Source organism: Culex quinquefasciatus, chromosome 2, assembly GCF_015732765.1.
Source record: "Culex quinquefasciatus strain JHB chromosome 2, VPISU_Cqui_1.0_pri_paternal, whole genome shotgun sequence".
Taxonomy (NCBI): domain Eukaryota; kingdom Metazoa; phylum Arthropoda; class Insecta; order Diptera; family Culicidae; genus Culex; species Culex quinquefasciatus.
In genome coordinates this window covers 205,831,470-205,852,823 of record NC_051862.1, presented here as the reverse complement: position 1 = coordinate 205,852,823, position 21,354 = coordinate 205,831,470, and the positions used below count along the sequence as shown (strand labels likewise).

The 21,354-nt window shown below is 36.5% G+C and overlaps 1 protein-coding gene across 1 annotated transcript in view; it reads left to right on the top strand.

Moving 5' to 3' along the window:
- Nucleotides 1–21,354, top strand: part of LOC6052961 (homeobox protein invected) — a 113,466-nt gene that overhangs the window by 61,572 nt on the left and 30,540 nt on the right. Inside the window, exon 2 of the mRNA XM_038256201.1 lies at nucleotides 18,222–18,227. Coding sequence (XP_038112129.1) covers nucleotides 18,222–18,227 — 6 coding nt within the window. The remainder of the gene's footprint in view (nucleotides 1–18,221; nucleotides 18,228–21,354) is intronic.

Below are 21,354 nucleotides of genomic sequence, written 5' to 3'. Positions count from 1 at the left end.
GGCTATTGGTCAGTTTATAGCCGTTTTATTGCGCCAACTCCAATTTGGACCGATTCCGTCACCCTGGGTGGTCCAGGTCTCTGGGTCACGTGGAAAGTAAGAGTTTTCTAAATGCTTGAAATAAAGATGTGAATTTGGTAGTACTCTTTTGAACAATTTATAGTATTTTTAAGGTTTTCAAACGAACAAATTGGGCCTCGAGACTCAAAATGAAGAAACTTGGATTGTAAGATGAAGTATCAGCATATCAAAATAACCTTGAAATTTTAAACCAGGCCAATCATATTAAATGAATCAAAGTTCATGTTTTCAGCCCTTTTGAAATGTTTTGCCATGTTTTGAAATTTCTTAAAATTCTATTATTTGAAAGATTGAAAATTGTCAAAGAAATTTCATTTATTTGACAACTTTGGCAAGTCCAAAAATTAAAGCTAATTGGAAATATGTTTTATTTTTTTACAATATTCTAATTCGGCAATAATTTGTATGATTTTCAGAGTATAATGAAGAGAATTGTTGAGAACTTTCTCTGCTATTGAAACGAATATTGTATTTTTTATTTACTTTTGGCTTTTAAATTTTACAAAATTTTTAGAGTGTGTTATCAATATTTAAAAAACAACACGAATTTGTCGAAAATCATATCTTAGTAAAACACTTTATCCAAAGTTTTTTTTTATTTTGTGGTTCAAAATTTACATTTTTTTTAACTTCCAAAAAATATAAAAAAATAAAAATTACGGATTTTTGGAGTTTAACTTGTTGTTAAAAAATATTAATTCAATTAATGGATTATTTTTTAGAGCTTAGGATTTTTATTTGAAATTGTCCTCATCATTTGCTGAAGACACGAGACTAACATTTAAAAAAAGGAATATGTTGAATTTTTAGCCCTTTTGAAATGGTTGTCTTGATTACAATTCTTTTAATATATTTTTTTCGAAGAGATCAGAAAATTTCACAGATATTTCATTTTTTAACATTGGAAGTCACTCATAGGCACTATTTATTAATTAATTAAGTATAATTTAATTTTATCTAAAAAATACATTTTTTTTCAAAGAAATATTACTCGTTGGCAAATTTAATTGTCCGTTATTCTTTGTGACTGAAAGGTTGTGGGTTTTCCCTCATAAAACAAAGAAAAAAATAAATCAAAAGATACTGATTTTGGGATTTTATGTAAAAAAATCCATACAACTTGGCAGAAGATACCGAATCGTTAAGAAAATTCTTCCAGAAAATATAGATTTTCGATATTTATTTTTTCGTGATTTTGTAATTTTCAAATGAATAATTGAAAAAGGCATATTGATTTTGTGTATTATTTTGCCATGCATTCATGTTGCAACTGAAACAACAGACAAATGAAAAGAAACAACTTTTGCACTTGGCATTGATAGAAAAACTAAGAAAAATTGCTTTATATAAAAAGGTGCAGGTGGTTATGTCTTAGACATGACCAGTATGACAAATTACATAAATTCAGCATGAAATTTGTAATCTTGTTTTTTTTTGTAATTTTGCCTTCCTCACTGAGGTAAGGCTATAATCCTGCTCTAAAAATGAACTTTGCAAAAAAACGTCGTAGACCCACCTTCATGTATACATATCGACTCAGAATCGAAAACTGAACAAATGTCTGTGTGTATGTGTGTGTGTATGTGTGTGTGTATGTGTGTGTGTATGTATGTATGTGACCAACAAACTAGCTCATGTTTCTCGGCACTGGCTGAACCGATTTGACCCGAACCTGTTGCATTCGACTTGGTTAAGGGTCCCATAGATCGAGTTTTATAAAGATTGAAGTTTCGATAAGTAGTTCAAAAGTTATGTATAAAAATGTGTTTTCACATATATCCGGATCTCACTTAAATGTATGTAAACTATGTCCGGGACCATCATCCAACCCATCGTTGGTTAGGTTATCAGAAGACCTTTCCAACGAGTCCAAAACATTGAAGATCTGGCAACCCTGTCTCGAGATATCCCGACTTAAGTGATATTGATGTACTTTTTGGATGCCGGATCTCACTTAAATGTATGTAAACTTTGTCCGGATCCACCATCCAACCCATCGTTGGTTAGGTTATCAAAAGACCTTTCCCATGAGTCCAAAACATTAAAGATCTGGCAACCCTGTCTCGAGATATGGCCACTTAAGTGATATTTATGTACTTTTTTATTTCGGATCTTAAAAATAGATGAAATTTTTGTACAATTCCATCATATCAGCCATTGTTGGTAATAAGTGAGGAAGGCTCCAACCACATAGGTGGATTAAGTTAGTTTTTATTTTTAAATGATTAAAAATGAAATTGTCGAAATGATCAGCAATTCCAACAAAATTTGCACCTTTGATTTGTGTTAATTATTATTTTTTTTGTATTATTTTGTAGAAAATATTAGATATGGTCTTTAAAATTTAGTTACATCATTATGATTCGTGCATTTAAAACTTTTAAATTAAAGTAGAATTTTATTGCATATGTTATTGGAAAGAACTGAATTTGACCAATGTAACACACACCATGTTCCCACTATCCCGTTGCACGTTGATTAAGTTATTATCAATTCTTCCTGTACCCGCTCATTCCATCATGTTTTGCCGTTTTTGTGTGTTTGCTTTTTTATTTTCTAAGGAAAAACGTTTAAAATTTCCTGGCCTTTTTTTTCTTATCTGCCGACTACCAAAAACGGTACCTCACACACGGACACGTACAATCACAGCCACACATAAAAGTGCAGCTAATGGCAAATGACGAGGTTTGTTTCGCGGTCTCTCTTGCTGTGCTCCCTCTGAGAGAGGAAGCATCGTTGGAGTTCCATGTGGTCCACTTTTGCATGATTCTAAAGGGGTCTCTCTCTATTGCATTTCATAGACAAATAGACGTGACTTTAAATTAATTTTATATTATTATTAATTTAAATTTTTCTGATTAAAACAAATATTCCTGTATTTCTTCTGGTGGTATAAAATCATTATTCCAAAAAAGGACAGCCCTGTGGACTCAAAAAATTAAAACAAAAAAAAAAGATTCGCCAGAAACGCCAAGCAGGAACATAAATCACATGGCCCGAGCAAAAATCTGCGTGTGTGTGTGTGAGTGGGACCCCACAACCGAGAGAGTGAGCAAGAGCAAGACGACGACGACGGCGGTTCATATTAGGGCGAACATTATAATATTACGAGCGGAATGAATGCCGTGAACATGCTTAATTGGGCCCCCCGTGTTGGATTCGTATGTGTGGGGTCTCCTCCCGGGTCGGCTCCGTCGGATGCCCGGTTTTGTGCACACTCAAACTGCGCTCCTTTTTTGCGCTTGCTTTATTTGCTCTTTTTTTTGTTTTGTTTTGGTTCATCATCACTCTGACAGTGACTTGTGTTTGCTTTTTTTTTTTGTTTCAGCTTAATATCTGCTACATATTCAAGCGTCATATTTGCATTGAAAGTTGGCTTGGTAATGTTTTGCCTCTTAATTTTGCTAATCCCTACCGACAAAGAGTCTTAATTGATTCACACGTCAAAACAGATTCCAAAAACACACGTAAAAGAATTTGTAACTGAATCGGCTTCTGAAACTGTCGAATTAGTGTCAGATGTACAACCAGACATGTCAGAAACTACTTTTTTTTTCTTTTTGAAGTCATGCAATTTTGTTGCAATTGAAGCAACAGACAACTAAAATGATTTTTAGTTTTTGGTGATATGTGCTTCGACAAATTTGAAGCATCATTCAAAAATCTAAATTAAATTACTCCCTATAAGCAAATTTAGACACGAAACATATAAATTTATTGCAAGGTGATGTGTGAATTGTACACAGTAAAACAATAACTTTGTAAATATTTGGTCGAGAAAAAATGTGTAATTATTGTGTAAAAGTTCAAAAATGCAATTGTCCAAAATTCAGCCCATCGATTATTTATTTTTTTGTATTTTTTTATTTGACTTAATCTTTATGGGGGCCTATCCTATAACCAAAGTAGCCATTTTGCGTCATTGGTAAGTCATACAAAGATGTACCTTGAGAACGAAATTTCTGATGAATTTGGTGACTTGGACATAGTTGAATACTAAGGTAAGGATAACTCGGGAAAATATTGGTACACTCTCAAAAAAAAAAAAAAAAATTACACATTTTCGTGTCATACTTTAACACACTCAAATAAATTTTATTAGCGCAAAAATACTATGGCAAGGACAAGAAAAGTTTTTTACCATTTTTCAAATCATAGTTTTTTTGTAACTTAAACTGTTAGTCCAACCATAAAATAAAAACATTTTTTTTAATTTTCAGCTTATCGATATTTAAGAACCAAGAATAACCTTTTAAAGGGCTAAAAACTCATTTTTACAGTTGCAAAACTTTGAAATAATGTTTATTGAAAAGCGTAGAAATTTCACAAAAGTTTTTTTGACGTCGAAGATTGAACCAACATTTTTCTAAATATCTTGATTGGAAAAAAATTCGACCTTGAAGAAAATTTATTTCTTGCAAAATGTAAGCATTAACCCTCTACAACGCCTTTAGACGGGTTGCGATTGAAAAAATCGCCAAAAATCAATTTTTCAACCAATTTTTGATCCTTAAAAAGTATTGGAAAGAAGAACTCATTAAATGTTAGAATATTTTTCAATGTTTTTAAAATTGTCATTTTTGAGAGGTCAACTTTGGCTGTGTTTTTACTAACATTTCCTGTATTTTCTATATTTTAAGTAAAAAGAAAAATGCAGTAATTTTTCTAGTGTCCCAGACTATGCCTTTACGCATTTTTGCAATTAAAATGATAATGGTGCCATTTTATATTAGAAAATGTGAAAAACAAGCACAAAATTGAAAAGTTGACTGTAAAAACATGAAAAAAATTAGATAGGCAAAATGTAATGATAGGAGGTGTTAGAATAGGCCAAATACTACCAAAAACAAACATAGACTAAACAAGATAAATGCAATTTAAAATACTAAAAATGAAACAAGAAAACATAAAACAAGAGAAGTAAAGTCGTAGAACAAAAGTTACCCAAAATGACCTCCTGAAGACTAGAAAAATAAAAATTTGGGCAGTTGAGGGTTAAGAGCCTTCATTTTAGAAATTTGTAAGAATTTTTTTCAGTTTTCCGGAAATATTGTTAGCAGGGGTGCTTTTCCTTCATGTTTTTTAAATAACAAAAAAATTTTTTTTAAATAACAAAAAAAAAATGGGAATTAAATTTTCAAGGTGCTGCTAAATTTTTCAAAGTTTATGTCCTCTCACTTCAAAATCCAGCCTAAAAATTAGAAGGCAAAAAAAAGTTTTTCAGAAATATTCAGATGCCCAATTTGTGGGACCAGCTAACATTTCTCATGGATAAAATTTAATTCAAATTTAAAAATGAAAAATTAAAAATCTCAAAATTGTTTTCGAAAAAAAAACATCTTTGAAATCCTGTAAAATTTTCTCAGTGATAAATTTACTTTCAATTGGATGTAATATTTCAGAAAATTACATGTTATGAGATGTGAATGCTAGCTTACGGCTTTTTAAGTTGCACAATTTGTTTTTTATTAAAATTATGTTATTTTACATAATAATCATGTACATTTTCACACTTTTTTACATTTTGTGTAAAACAACAATTAAGTGCAAACAATTTCAAAGCCTCTTTTTTGATTATATTACACAGAAAAAAATATGTGAATTTACTCGACACGGAAAAAATGAATTATCTGTAAACTCGGTTGACGTAAACGTGAGATTCGACGTAAACGGTTAAATCACACGTAAAATCATGTTTTTACTTATAATTTGTATAATCTGATATGATCAATGATCCTTGATTGTGAGTTTACAGAGAATATCATGTCAGGAGTTTTTTTTTTGAAAAGGTCCAATAAACCAAATTTTCAGATTTTGCTTTTTGAGTGTTTTTGAAACCGGGGGAATTGGGTTTTTTGGACCTTTTCAAAAAAAAAAAAAAAAAACTCCAGATGTGTTCTTCCATTGCTGTCAAAAGTAACCAGCACGAATCCTACTATTTCCACTTCGGTTGTGGCACAACCGTCACGTACCTGTTCCGCGTTTATCTCGATACTCTATCGCTGCTACGCTCAATTCTTCCACCGATTCTCTTCCTCATGCCAAGCTTCATTCCCAGCAGTCGACCTTCACGTACTGCCGTCTGTCTGGCCGCGCTCCCAGTCTACCGCGTTTTCCCAGCTTCCACGCTGCGATCTCTAATGAAGACATCTTAGCATTTAAATGAATATAGTAATCATTTTAATATCCCTTGAATAGTTTTCAATAAAAGAGGAGAGAGAAGAGGAGGCAGGGAAAAACATATATTTATTAAACATCGCGCCATACAAAAACCCTTTTGGAGACTTCCACCCTGAAGATATCTCCGGTGGTGGTCGCCGCGGCGGAACCTATTTTTGGGAGGTCCAGAAGATTAAAACGTATAATCTTGACTGACTCACTCTCGGCAGCAGCCACCAGCAGCTTCTTCTTTCGATCATCATCAACGTTGCGTTTTTCTTGCGGAGGATCTTTGCAAATCTGCGCGCCACCGCCGCCGACGAATAAATGTAGATGTTTGGCTCTGCGTCATTCAAGGATCTCTTTCCTCACCTGTTCCTTCCGTTGGGAGATGCTCTGGACAGACACACACACTCACACACATGATGTCATGGTCATCGGATTTATGTTCGCGAGTTAGGTGGTGCTCCATCAGGAACGAAATGGTCTGACAGATCAGGGGGAAAGGTATTGAAATCTGTGCAATGAGGTATATTTAAGGCCTGGAATGTGGATTACTCTGAACTTAAAACTAGTATGTGGAAATCCATCAAGATAATTTTAAAGAGATGTTCTATTAATTCTATCTGGAAAGTATCTTGAATTGTCCAGTGTGTTCTATTTAAGGTATGGTAGATAATCTATTTTTACTTTTAATGCTGATTTGCTCATAAAAAATTTACTGTGACAGAAAGAAATCTGTTAAAGCATTTTATGTCATTTACACCAATGTTGTCAAGTTTTGCAATTAGCCGGACCTAAAATAGACTTCATTGTTACCAGCCCTTGATGACAATTAAACACATCTGAGGTTGGATTGTTCCAAAAATTATTTAGGTTGAGATTCAGAAAAAGATCGCGACAAATAGTATCAATATCAGTCCTGTGAAGTTTATTTAAAATCTGGTTGAACATCTCTTCAATTCACTTTTGGTCGGATTTGATCATAAACAGATCTAACTGTCACAAAAAGGCCTTTAGTGATGCTTATGCATAAATACTGATACGTCACGCTGTCAACCTGACCTAAAATAAACTTCACTGCCACCTGTTGCCCTCTTGAACTTGGAAACCTGCACGGTGAATCACTCCCAACTTCATGGCGTTTTAATATCAATTTCTGGCAAACAGCTTTGGGGCTTTCTTCGTTCCTCGAATGTGTGTGTGTGTGTGTGTTTGTTTTTATTATGACTTTATCCGCATAATTTTTCCGTCTCTTTCGGAACGGCTTCTTCTTGGCATCGTCGTGTCGCGCCGAGGAACTTCTGTAAATTAAGACCTCAGCGGAGCTGATCGATTGCAAGGCTTCCCGAGACTCCCGAGAGGGTAGAAGAGGGAGGAGGTACCCCGCACCGGATTGACGGGGGCTCACCCGAAGAGTTATTTCTTAATTTTTTCTCGTGACTTCGATAAGGCTACAGCACTGGTTGCCGCGGGAGTTCCGCATGCGCTGTCAAACAGTGGTGGCTTGGGGTCTCTCTCTCTCTGTGTAATTGATTTGGATATGTTTGGATATCTTGATTGTTGTTGTTGTGTGTCCAAGAGATTTTATCACGCGAAGCGGCTGTGTGTGGTCTTTGCTGGGTTGATTTGCGGAAAATAAAGTACAAATTAAGATTTCTTACAGCAAAATGATGGAAAAGTTCTGAAGACAAGGATGAGAGATGAGAGATGAGAGATGAGAGATGAGAGATGAGATATGAGAGATGAGAGATGAGAGATGAGAGATGAGAGATGAGAGATGCGAGATGCGAGATGCGAGATGCGAGATGCGAGATGCGAGATGCGAGATGCGAGATGCGAGATGCGAGATGCGAGATGCGAGATGCGAGATGCGAGATGCGAGATGCGAGATGCGAGATGCGAGATGCGAGATGCGAGATGCGAGATGCGAGATGCGAGATGCGAGATGCGAGATGCGAGATGCGAGATGCGAGATGCGAGATGCGAGATGCGAGATGCGAGATGCGAGATGAGAGATGAGAGATGAGAGACAAACTCCATCAAAAATTGATTGGATTCAAATGAGATATTAACCCAATTCCAATCAGTCTCTGTTTCCTTCTCGCGTCCATAGATCAGGCGGCAAAGTAGCTTGAAATGGTCACCTTCCTGGCGGGTCTCACCCAAAAGTGACGCAGGGAAGATAACAAGCCATAAAACAAATCTAATCGCACGCAGAGAGGAAACGACCTTCCAAACTTTATCTAATTTGCCTACGGAGGATGTATTCGTCGCCGTGAGCGCCCCTAATGAAGATATTTTGTTGTTGTTCAGTCTACTTCGTCGTCTTCAACTTGTTCCAAAGCTACTCGATGAGGTTTTATAATGGTATTCCGCAACTCTCCTCTCCTTCTTGATCCTCTAGTATTGTTATTGCTTACAGCAGTCTCACATTTCAATTAGCGGATTATGAGTAAGTCTGCGCAAGCAAAAAACGCCAAGTTATGAGGAACGAGTTATAACTTTTAGGAGCATTCCCCCCTTCAACCCCCTTCTCCAGGCAGTAATTATGTTGTAAAATGAGAACCCCCCGAAAGATATAGAGAGGTCTAACCTACTAATGATTTAATTGCCATTCGGTTTATAACCCCATTCGTCGTCATCGTCATCTTTGTTGAAGTCACCGTCGTTCAAGTCTCCGCGCAAAATCCGGAGGATGCAAAGTGAGACACACCGGCGGGCGCGACAAATTCACGACTTGGGTGGTCGTCCAGCCGTTGACGGTGCCGGCGACTCCAGCGCGGTTGTTCCAGAGATTGTAGCGCTCGTTTGGTATTCAGCAGTGGCGGCGCGGCTGTCTGCTTCTTCTATTTTTGGTCACGAGTTGGAGTCACTTTTGATGGATTCATTAGCGCAAGGGCTTATCTCAATTGCGGCCGGTGTGTCTCGCCGTGAATGGGTTTCCGGTTTTCTCGGACTGGACGCGACGAAGGGGACGAGAGTGGGGTTCGGCAAATGATTGAAAGTGGAGCGAACTAAGGTGAAACAATCCGTCATTTTTTTTGCGGTCACTTTGGCTAATCTTAATTGACGAGCGGCGTGAAAGGTTAAAGCCAACTGATATCGGTTATTTGTCGATTTTGGGCAAGTGAAGTAAAGTTTGAATTACTGTTCACATCGGTTACCACCGGAAGCACGCGATTTTCAAATTTATGTATCATTTCTCATCGCTCATTTGTCATCTCTCAGACTTTTTCTTGTAAAGATGTAGAAATTTAGATTTTTGGACAAAAAATACTTTAAATTTCTGATCAAGTCGTGTTTCTTTGGTTCAAGAACCGTATTTCCAACTGCTCAACTGAAACTGAGCAAAAATGGCAGAAAGGGTAGGTGTTGATTTATTGCTTATTGATTTCCGATGGCCTGGCAAGAACGAATGGCTTCTTCTTCGCCATCGTCCAAGCAGCAACCAGTGCTCCGGAAGGCAGCCAATATTGAGGATTAATGACCCATTCCTAACTATTTATTGACTTCCCGCTCGCAGAAGGTAGGCAGAAACCTCTCTAATTAATCGTCAACAGGTTAACATTCCCGGCTTCGGAGGGCGGAAAATTGCGATCTTTTCGGAAAAGAGCGCACCAAAAAGCGTGGTCTCGCGAGCGTAATCGATAATCTACTCCAACCACGCACCAAACTCGATAAAAACGGTCGTAAAAAAAGTTATTCCTTATTGACAACCAATTTGATATACCTACGGAGGGAAAGGTCGCGCACCGTACGTAGAGGTCTCATAAAAATAAGTCGAATTCCTCGCGACTCGGTCGAGGGTAAGTTTTATGACCCGAGCGATCGAAGAGTTTACGCAATTTGTCGATTCAACAGGACAGGTTCAATGTCTATATGGAAAACGACGACTGCTGCACCGCTGTCAAAACAAGTCCCGGCTTCTTGCCGGTCGGTGTCACGCAACCTGTGTTATTGCTCATGTCAAGTGTGCCGGGTCGGCATGTTTCGACGCGCTTGTTTTCCGATATTTTCTACCGGGGAGCCCATGCTGGGAAAGTGACACGGTGAGATTTCGTGCCCGTTGCCAATTTATCGACAAATTGTCGTCGATAGTGGCCAGGAAAGCTTTGTTGTTTTGTGGTTTTGTTGGGGAATATGGTAAATATTGCTTGCAAAAGTTATTTTAGTTTTTTTTTTGTTTTCATCAATCGACTACAACTCTATATAATAAATTTTGATCAAAAGAGCTCCATTTGACAGTCCTGAGTTATTCTTTAGAGTTTTAGAAAAGTAGGATCATTTTCAAAGCTTTATTTTTTACCTGAATTTATTTATTCCGTGCAGTTCCGTGCATCCCTTTGTTAAAAGAAGCCATTTTGGAAGGTTTTACAAGAGTTTTTAGAAAAAAAGATGCACTGAAAAAACCCCTATTTTTTACCTACCATTTTGATATAAAACAATAAAAATTGAACTGAAATCGAGTGATAAATAGCTCAATAAGAAGTGAACAAGCAAATTTCTATTAAAAGTTTTGCAAAATTTGTTGATTAAATAATGAAAATGAGCAAATTGGACGAAACTAGGAGCGAGGACTTAACCTGCCAAACATACGAGAATTTCCCCTATTAGCCATTTGAATAAATATTTGCGTAAAATTATAAAAATATAAAGTAAATTAATCATCTCCCAGAACACCAGGTAGCAGTTATTGATCAGCCCGCCTGTGTGCTTATATCAGATGAGGCGAATGAAGCTGATGTAGGTAATCTCGAAAACACAAAACTTTAACATTCGATATCTCTGGAACGAAACATATTCATTTCTGTCGATAAGTGATTCTTATGTAAAATTGGCCGGGGAACACGATGGTGAGGTCAAATAAAAAAAATAAGTGGGGGTGTTTTGAAATACGGTCGTTTAAAGTTTTCAATTGCGCAATACAGGTAGAAAAAATAAATTAATCAAAATTTTGATCACAGAAATGGATTCTACGTCCAATTTCCTTCAAAATTGCCTAAGACCGACCTCTAAGATTTGTTTCTGAGTTATCGTCGTTTGAAACTAGGGAATTGCTCAAAAATCGCCAAAAAGTCGATTTTTTGGGGAGGTACAAAAATGGAGGGGGTGGTCCGATTTGGATGAAATTCGGGATTCTTGCATGTTTTGATAGTATCAACCGCCCTGCCAAATTTGAGCAGGATCGGAGAGGGTAATTTTCAAATGCTGTTCCGCTTCAGATGGAATGAATGGAGCCAGTTTCACTCGATAATGACATTTGAGAAGGGTGCATGTGTATTAAATATTTATGTAATTCGGAATTTAAATATCGCTGTATCTCGAAGCCCTTGCATCGTATCAAAAAGTGGTCAAAGACAAACTTGTAGGAAATTTGACGGGCTTTCCGAAAAAAATACACTGAAAGAAAATTACATGCCACCTTTATGAGATTTTTCGATTTTTATGTTTAAATGTCAAATTTGAAGGTGAGCCCACGATTTTTTTTTTCGTTAAATTTTTTTGTGAAAATAGACTGAGATGTTACAAAAAGACTCACGAAAAATGCAGGATGGAGCAACTCACCTAAAAAAAACAAAAATCATTTACTGAAACTGTTTTTTGAAAAGTGCTCTAATCGTCAACATTTTCAAAAACTGAATACGGGAATCGATTTTTCAGACAATTTTACATAAAAGTCTACATAGTCTCCATCCTGAGTCCAATCCTTGTGAAGTTACAGCGGTTTTAAAAATAAAAATGTTGAAAAAATAGGGGTTTTGATGGTTTTGGGCCATTTCTATATGACAGACTTGATTTTTCAGTCTGGAAAATATTTTTACCAGAAAACTCGTCCAATTTCCCAAAAGTTTGGCTTTGACCGCAATTGGTCAATTTACATAAATTTACAATCAAAAATGTGTTTTCATTTTTTATAATTTTAAAGCTAGAAGTTATACAGCAATTCCATTTGAAAAGAGCCTAAACCAAAAAAAAAGTTCTCCGATCGGGCTCAAAATTTTTCTGGGGGTTCCTTGGCCAAAATAATTAGACCCGTATTTTTTTGTTTGGCCATTAGGGTGGCCTACATCGTGCTAGGGTGGTTCAAAATGGCAATTTTCGTCATTTTCGCAAAAACCACTTTTTCTAAAAATCATATCTCGCGCCATTTCATCCGATTTTAGCTGTCTTAGACGCAAAGAAAGGTGATGAGTTTGGCTATTTGGGAAAAATAGTAAAGTTCCAAAATCTAGCTTAACTATTGAAAAAGTCGTATGAAAACTTAAAATGGCGTTTTGACCGTGTCTGGACCAAAGAGCCTATGTCTGAAAATATTTTTATCGGATTCCTCGGAAAATTTCACATAACATATCAAAAATTGGCGATGTCGAACCGTACGTTTCCGAGATATGATTTTTTGAAAAAAAACTGCGTTTTTCGACGCGCCACGCGCAAAAACGGGAAAATGACGAAATCGGCAAAAAATCAACTTTTTCCACTAAAACTGCGATAACTTTAAAATTTCAGCGATGACCTATAGATGTTATGGTACCAAAAGTTGCGTCTCTCAATTTTGGTACCCAGACATGTATAGGTCATCGCTGAAATTTTAAAGTTATCGCAGTTTTAGTGAAAAAAGTTGATTTTTTGCCGATTTCGTCATTTTCCCGTTTTTGCGCGTGGCGCGTCGAAAAACGCAGTTTTTATTTTCAAAAAATCGTATCTCCAAAACGTACGGTTCGACATCGCCAATTTTTTGATATGTTATGTGAAATTTTCCGAGGAATCCGATAAAAATATTTTCAGACATAGGCTCTTTGGTCCAGACACGGTCAAAACGCCATTTTAAGTTTTCATACGACTTTTCAATAGTTAAGCTAGATTTTTGGAACTTTTACTATTTTTCCCAAATAGCCAAACTCATCACCTTTCTTTGCGTCTAAGACAGCTAAAATCGGATGAAATGGCGCGGAGATATGATTTTTAGAAAAAGTGGTTTTTGCGAAAATGACGAAAATTGCCATTTTTGAACCACCCTAGCACGATGTAGGCCACCCTAATGGCCAAACAAAAAAATACGGGTCTAATTATTTTGGCCAAGGAACCCCCAGAAAAATTTTGAGCCCGATCGGAGAACTTTTTTTTTGGTTTAGGCTCTTTTCAAATGGAATTGCTGTATAAAAATATTCATTAGTAAACAATTAATTTATTTAATAAAAAAAACCCCTGCATTGATTTTTCGCGAAATTTTGTTTCCAGTTTGAGCTATCGAAATGAAAAGTTTTTATGATGAAAAGTAAAAAAAAATATTCAAAATATTTACTTTTTTTCGCATGTTAATTTTTTTAAAGGTACCGTAAACCGGGGTGACTTTGATAGTATTTCAATTTGTTTTTAGAATATTTTCCAACAGGTAAGGTTTTTCTCAAGATTATTATTTTTAAAACATGTACTGGGGTAGGCCACACAAAGTCCATGCACTATTTTGGAAAAAAAGTTTTTTCAATAGTGTTAAGAAAAATAGTTACGTTAAAAATTCTTGGTTTTAATTCCGGGGTGACTTTGATAGTCATAGTTTTTCTTGTTAAAATCATATTTAAGATGTTCAAACTTTATTTGTACGTTAAATGTACCATCACTAAAGTAGTTGATATAGTTTGTAAGAAAAAAAATCAATGTTTATATTAAGTTAACTATGTTTATAAGCTTGTTAAAAAGCTATAAAAAATACATATAAATTTTAGGTAAAATTGTTAAAAAGTCGGAATTTTGCCTGAAATTTGTTAAAAATAGTTTTGTTTATAAAATTATCGATTTATATTGCATTTTTAACTGAATTCGAAGCACGAATCACAAGTTTTCACATTTTACATGAAATTTGTTCAACTGAATTTGCCTATAAATTTGGAGATTTTTTTTAATTGTGTTTCAAAAACACATATTATTTATTATTTACAAACTTATTTAACCTTTTCCTAGTGGAAAATTGTCCAAAGAATCCGAAAATGCATTCCGTTTTCCGATTAAAAATCATGTTCATTGAGAAAATCATGACACTTTGAGAAGTTTAAAATAATCACTTTCATCCACATTTTCTTAACTTTAGTTAACTAACTTTATAAACTTTTCAAAAATTTATGAACAGTTCTTCATGAGGTACTTTGAACACTTCTCTATCACGGCCAGTATGTTTCTGAACCATTCCTTACGTATTTTAATTGTACTCTTCATTTTGCGGAAAATCGCAAACCTATCAAAGTCACCCCGGCTATCAAAGTCACCCCGTTTTACGGTATTATTTATAATCTGCAACTTTGTTGAAGACACCAAATCAATTATAAAATTCCATTCTATTGTTCAACATTGAAAGGGTAAAACAACTTAATTGTGACAACAACAAGTACAGTTATTGTAAATTTAAATATGTTTTCATAATATTCCTTCAGACGGTCACAAATTCTTTTTCGGATTTCTCCAGCTCTCAAACATGACCCCAAATGTTCAAATTAAAATTTTACAAATCGTCTACATATCAAGCCTTTAAGCACTAACCCTTCCCATGTGAGATGCCATAAATAAATGCTCAATTAAATTACACTCCATACTAGAAGAGGAGAGCAAGTTATGTGCACTTGTTTCGAGCTGACAAAACAACCAGTTTAACCCCCGAAAAACAAGCGCCCAGGACAAGCAAATTGAATGATTTAAAAGTGCGTTGCGTAAATTTAGAATGCGAATGATCATCCTCTTTTGCAAACAACTACACAATGGACCATTTTCATTCAGTCTGAGGATGGAATGCTTTTTTGGACGACAAATTTCAAGAGTCCTCGGATAAGTTTAGGTAGGTACACAAATGAATGACAAACTGGTCGCGACGAGGGGTAGGACACTCCGGGAAACAGAAACAGCGACATGAAGGATTTAATTAAATTTAAACTCCATGACAGTTTGTTAAGATGTGACGTTGAAATGAACGGAAAAGTCGGAGAGTTTTTCGGGGGATCCGAACGAAGAAGAATGACTGCAGCAGCAGCATCAGCAGAGTCGAGTAGCGAGAGCAAACGTCAGACTAGGGGTAGGACACTGTGACGAGGGGCGAGCGGACCGAATTGCAACTAGAACGTGATTAAATTTTCATTTTGAGCAATGTTTGCTCGAGCTGCAAGGACGCGGGAATGAGAGTGAGAGCATCGGGGAATGAAAACATGACACTTATTTAGTTTAAAATTACATTTTCTTTCGTGGGACGAACGATTGAGAAAATTCGTCGAGCTGTCACTCTCGAAAAAGGTGTTGAATGTTCGAGTTGGCAAGCAAGTGAGCCGCACGGGGGCTACAAGATGATAATTAGTTCCCAAAACAATGTCTAATTAAGATTTTTACAATCTCGTTAAATTTAGCACAGATTGCGTTCCTAACCTCAAATCTGACGCGTCACGAAACACGTCTCTCCACGAAGGGAAAATAAATCAATAAATCCCGGTGACGAAAATGTGACATTTTACCGTTGGCAAGGCATTCTCCGCCGCGGAAGTGACTGACAGAACGGGCAAAGTCACCCAGTGACACATCAATCAAGCCCGCGCTGACGTCGATGGGGCTGCTCGAATCGATAACTTTGAGGGACGGCCCAATAAAGAGAGCAGTTTTAGTGGCAGCCCAAATGGGTTCCAAAATGGGGTCGTAAATACCGCCGGGGGGAGCCGCGTGCGGTGACATTTTATGTGCGTACTACAATGGCGGAATTTATAGACGCGCGTTGCGTTTTGACAGTTGTTTGTTTACGCCGCGGAGTGGGCTTTTGCGCTTGAACTTGGTAGCGATCTAAGTAGCCATCAATCTTCGCGAATGCAAAGTAGCCTGTGGGGGTCTTCCTTCGAGTGGGCAGATATCCATGTTGGCTGGGGTAGGATGGGGGAATCGAAATTTATGATTACAATTCGGGTGGTTGCTACCTTACAGGTTTTTGGAGGTTTGCAAGACTGGAACGCTGGGCCCACACGCGTGGAGTTCTTCCCTTCGCGAGCGTGGGGGCCTTTCTCAACGCACCACGTGGGACGTGATTTAATTCGGGTAATGGACATAAAGAAAACTAATCGACCGAAAATGAAGTCATAATGCTGTCGATGGTGAAATTTATTGGGTTTATGGAAATTGAAAAGAAGATTCTTTAAATTAATTTCGAGCAACTTCATTTTTCAAAACAAGAATTTTTGAGGTTTGTGGTTTCGACTGAGCTACTTCTTGACAAACAATGATGAGAGATGAGAGATGAGAGATGAGAGATGAGAGATGAGAGATGAGAGATGAGAGATGAGAGATGAGAGATGAGAGATGAGAGATGAGAGATGAGAGATGAGAGATGAGAGATGAGAGATGAGAGATGAGAGATGAGAGATGAGAGATGAGAGATGAGAGATGAGAGATGAGAGATGAGAGATGAGAGATGAGAGATGAGAGATGAGAGATGAGAGATGAGAGATGAGAGGTGAGAGATGAGAGATGAGAGATGAGAGATGAGAGATTAGAGATGAGAGATGAGAGATGAGAGATGAGAGATTCTAGTCTCGAAAATCTAAAAAAAATCAGTTAAACTTACCTGTTTGTTGTTCTGTGTAAACTCAACAAGAAGATTAATGTATTTCTTCTTCACTTCACTGCAAAAACAATCCAAATCTTCTTCGGAAAATCCATTTTCAATTTCACTTTCTTATCACGTCTCAACCACGGAAAGATTCTTCGACGCAACCTGGCCAATCTCCGAGAAAACATTCCACCAAACCTCCACAAAGGACACTGAAAAATTAAATCGTTATCACCTACTTCAATAGAGAAAGAAACTCTCCTGGAATTTTCCCTCCAGCAATAACAGCCACCGTTGTTGATGGGCGTATCGAAAGCGTTGATTTATTAAAAATCTCAACCCCTCTGTCATTGCTGTGCGAGGAACCGCTTTCCGTATGTTCCGTGCCAGATAGCGGGAAAAGCAACCCTTCACACTCGATTAAATCCGAATATTTACTGTCTTTTCCCCTTTTTGTGCTGTGGCTGGTAGAAAAACAAACTCTGAAAAGAGTTGATAAAGTTTTCCCCCTTGCTTTTTTTCACCGCACGAGATTTCCGTTTGTAATTCGATCTAGATCACACACCAAACACTTGTTCTTGAACGCCCCTCTTAAATCGAGTGTTGTTTGCTTTTCTTCAAGGTTCTGGTCCTAGTTTGGAGGAGGAAGAACACGTGTTGTCCGGAACGAATGGCAACACCCACTTCGGTGTACCCGAAATTGCATTTTATTGGATTAATTTTAAAAATATTATTGCTTTATTACAACAGGCTGCGCTGTTGAGGGGGTGCCCTTTTTGGCAAGGAAGAACTTTTGGCCAAGGGTGACCAAAGTGGTGATGATGATGATGTCGTTCCGCTCAATAGGATCGGAACTTGATTGGGACTTGTCGTTTGCTGGTGAGACTGGAAAGTTGAACGGTTTTATAAAGATCTGAGGTTGAAGGGCAGCATTTACTTATCAAATTTGAAATATTTTTAAATCGTTCAACTTATTTTTTGTCGTTTTCGTAAAATTTGAGTTTATTTCTAATTTTTGTGGGAATTTGTCAAGATCGAATTTGAAAAAAATATATTCAAGAACCCTGTTAGTGAATACCACCTTGCTTCCGGATGACTCAACAACAACAGCTCACATTTTATTCACGCAAGATAAAGTAAATGATCCCGAGAGTGGCGGCTCGCACTTTGCTCGCATCAGAAGTCCGATGACTCTTTTCGCCCGTTGATGAAAATCGATATCTTTAAAGACTTCCCTCAGTCAACTCGAGTCGAACGAGCAACCAGTTTCACACTTTGTTTCAGTCATATTGCCTTAACCTTTTGCAGCATTTTGGACTCTGAAAGTGATATCCTTTTTTTTCCTCTACCCAGCAACTGCTTCCATGTCAACTGTAATTAATTTGATAATATTTTCTCTTTTTCATTTCAGGCAGAAGTAAGTTCCTCCGCACACCTTTGGTAATCCAGAACCGAGACAGGTTCAAAAAAGCAGTAAGTTTCACGCTTCGGATCCGTATCATCCCGGGCAGACGGTAATAACAAAATTAATAATATTTCAATAACAAATCCTATTAAAATAACAAAAAGTGTTATTATTTTATCCTGAAGTTCAACTTCAAGAAGAAAAAATAATAACAGTTTCTGATAAAATAACAAAATTTGGTATTGAAGTGATATTATATTGAAAATGTTTAATAACACGCTAATAAGAGGAAATGTTATACATTTCAAAAACTCTCCTAATAACAAAATTTGTTATTCGTTCGGTATACTGACTTAGAAATAAATTTACCACAAATCGCACAAATGGAAAAGTTTCTAAGTGTCCATAACACAATCTGTTATTATTTTATCTTTTGTTAAATATGTTTAGATCTTTGGGATAATTTTGACCAATTTCGTCGGGGTCATTATTTTGGCCATGAAAGCTAAAATTATTCTAAAAAGTTGAAATTTTGAAAGTTGATTTTTTTAATTATTTGATATACCCCCTAAGGGACTTTGCTAAAATTGGCTAGAACTATGGGATAATTTTGATCAATTTCGTCGGGGTCATTATTTTGGCCATAAAATGGGGTCCTTAAGCTAAAATTATTCTAAAAAGTTGAAATTTTGAAAGTTGATTTTTTTTTTAATTATTTGATATACCCCCTAAGGGACTTTGCTAAATTTGGCTAGAACTATGGGATAATTTTGACCAATTTCACCTGGGTCATTATTTTGGCCATGAAATGGGGTCCTTAAGCTAAAATTATTCTAAAAAGTTGAAATTTTGAAAGTTGATTTTTTTAATTATTTGATATACCCCCTAAGGGATTTGGCTAAAATTGGCTAGAACTATGAGATAATTTTGACCAATTTCGTCGGGGTCATTATTTTGGCCATGAAATGGGGTCCTTAAGCTAAAATTATTCTAAAAAGTTGAAATTTTGAAAGTTGATTTTTTTAATTATTTGATATACCCCCTAAGGGACTTGGCTAAAATTGGCTAGAACTATGAGATAATTTTGATCAATTTCGTCGGGGTCATTATTTTGGCCATGAAATGGGGTCCTTAAGCTAAAATTATTCTAAAAAGTTGAAATTTTGAAAGTTGATTTTTTTAATTATTTGATATACCCCCTAAGGGACTTGGCTAAAATTGGCTAGAACTATGAGATAATTTTGATCAATTTCGTCGGGGTCATTATTTTGGCCATGAAATGGGGTCCTTAAGCTAAAATTATTCTAAAAAGTTGAAATTTTGAAAGTTGATTTTTTTAATTATTTGATATACCCCCTAAGGGACTTTGCTAAAATTGGCTAGAACTATGGGATAATTTTGATCAATTTCGTCGGGGTCATTATTTTGGCCATGAAATGGGGTCCTTAAGCTAAAATTATTCTATAAAGTTGAAATTTTGAAAGTTGATTTTTTTCCTAAGGGATTTTACTAAAATTGGCTAGAACTATGAGATAATTTTGACCAATTTCATCGGGGTCATTTATTTCACCATGAAATGGGGTTTCAAGCTAAAATTAATCCGATAAAATTAACTTTTGAGAGTTAATTTTTTTAAAATTTTGTTATATTCCCTAACGGAATTGATTTATTTAATGAGAATTTTTGATGTGTGAGTAACAAAAACTGTTATTATTTGCACAGAGCCAGGAAGTCGGAGCTGACGTTGAAGTTCGAGCTGGAGTGAGACCTCGGAGACTGCATCGGATTCAGCAAATTTTCAGCAACTTTTACTTGGAGTCGGAATCCGTGAAGTCGCGTATTTTTAGAGAGCTGAAGTCGTCGTTGACGTCATATCCTGCATCCAGAGTCGGAGTTGTCTTCAAAGTATGGATTCAAAGTCGCTTAGAGGTACCCGACTCTGCAGCCCTGACTAGTACAGAGGAGTTATGGCAACTGCAGGTTTATTTGCAAATTACAAATAAACCAAAACAATAACTTTTTTTGTTATGGAGACATACCAGTTCAATAACATTTTTTGTTATTATGCTGCTCCACCTCTCCGCACAAAATAACAAATCTTGTTATTTCTTCATGATTCCTTCTGTGTTATTGGTTTGTTATTGCAATAACAACATAATAACAGTTTAAGTTATTCTTCGAACAAATCTTTGTTATTGATTTTTGTTATTTTAACAACTAATCCGATCATCCCAATAACATATTTCGATCTTCTCACAGTATAAAAAACTGACCTTCCCAAGTTATTTCCGTCTGCTCGGGATGCACTTAATTTTGTCACCCCAACTCAATAATTGACGTAAGAAACGTTGCGTTGACACCTTGCTCGGAAAGGTGACGGACGTAAATTTTGTAAACGGACAGATTTGCGGTTAAGCGATATGTGAGTGTGTTCACAACCTTGCGCGTGCACAAAAAGGTGAAGAAATCTGTCACTTTCGATAAAGCTGTCAACGGGTATTGGACAATCACTCTCTGCGGTCGCGCTCTTTGGTCGCGCAGTTTGAAGTGTGCGTTTTGCGGTTTTGCGATCGATTTCATGTCGAGAAGTGATGAGGTGATCCCTTCAAGTGACAATTTTTACATGTTTATTGTATTGAATAAAAAAAAACAACACAAAATCACTTAATAATTTAAGCCCTACACGCTAAAAGCATTCCAGCGTTACTGACTTTGAATGAGGGCGTTTTAAGAAATGACACTCCAACCTAATCACGAAAATAAACACAGGGAATGCAAAATTGGGTAAACCAAATTGCTCAACCCCAAGCTTAACCACACAGATACACACTCGCACTCAGACATTACTGCGAGCCTGTTGGAGGAAGTGAGCAAGGCAAAAAAAAAAAATAAACGTCAAAACACAAAAAAAAACCTGGCGGCCCGGTAATGGATTATGGCAGGCAATCAATAAAGCGAAAATTGATACTAATTATTTTCCGCCAGGCCTTAAAACCCATATAATACACACCAAGTCGGTGTCGGCGGGTTGGTTCAGGTTGGTTGACTTGTTGTATTTGCCGGTATTTGTCGCTCGATATTGTGCGCTGAGCGCAAATTGTTTTGTTAGGGTAGGGTGAGCAACATTTGGTAAATGCAA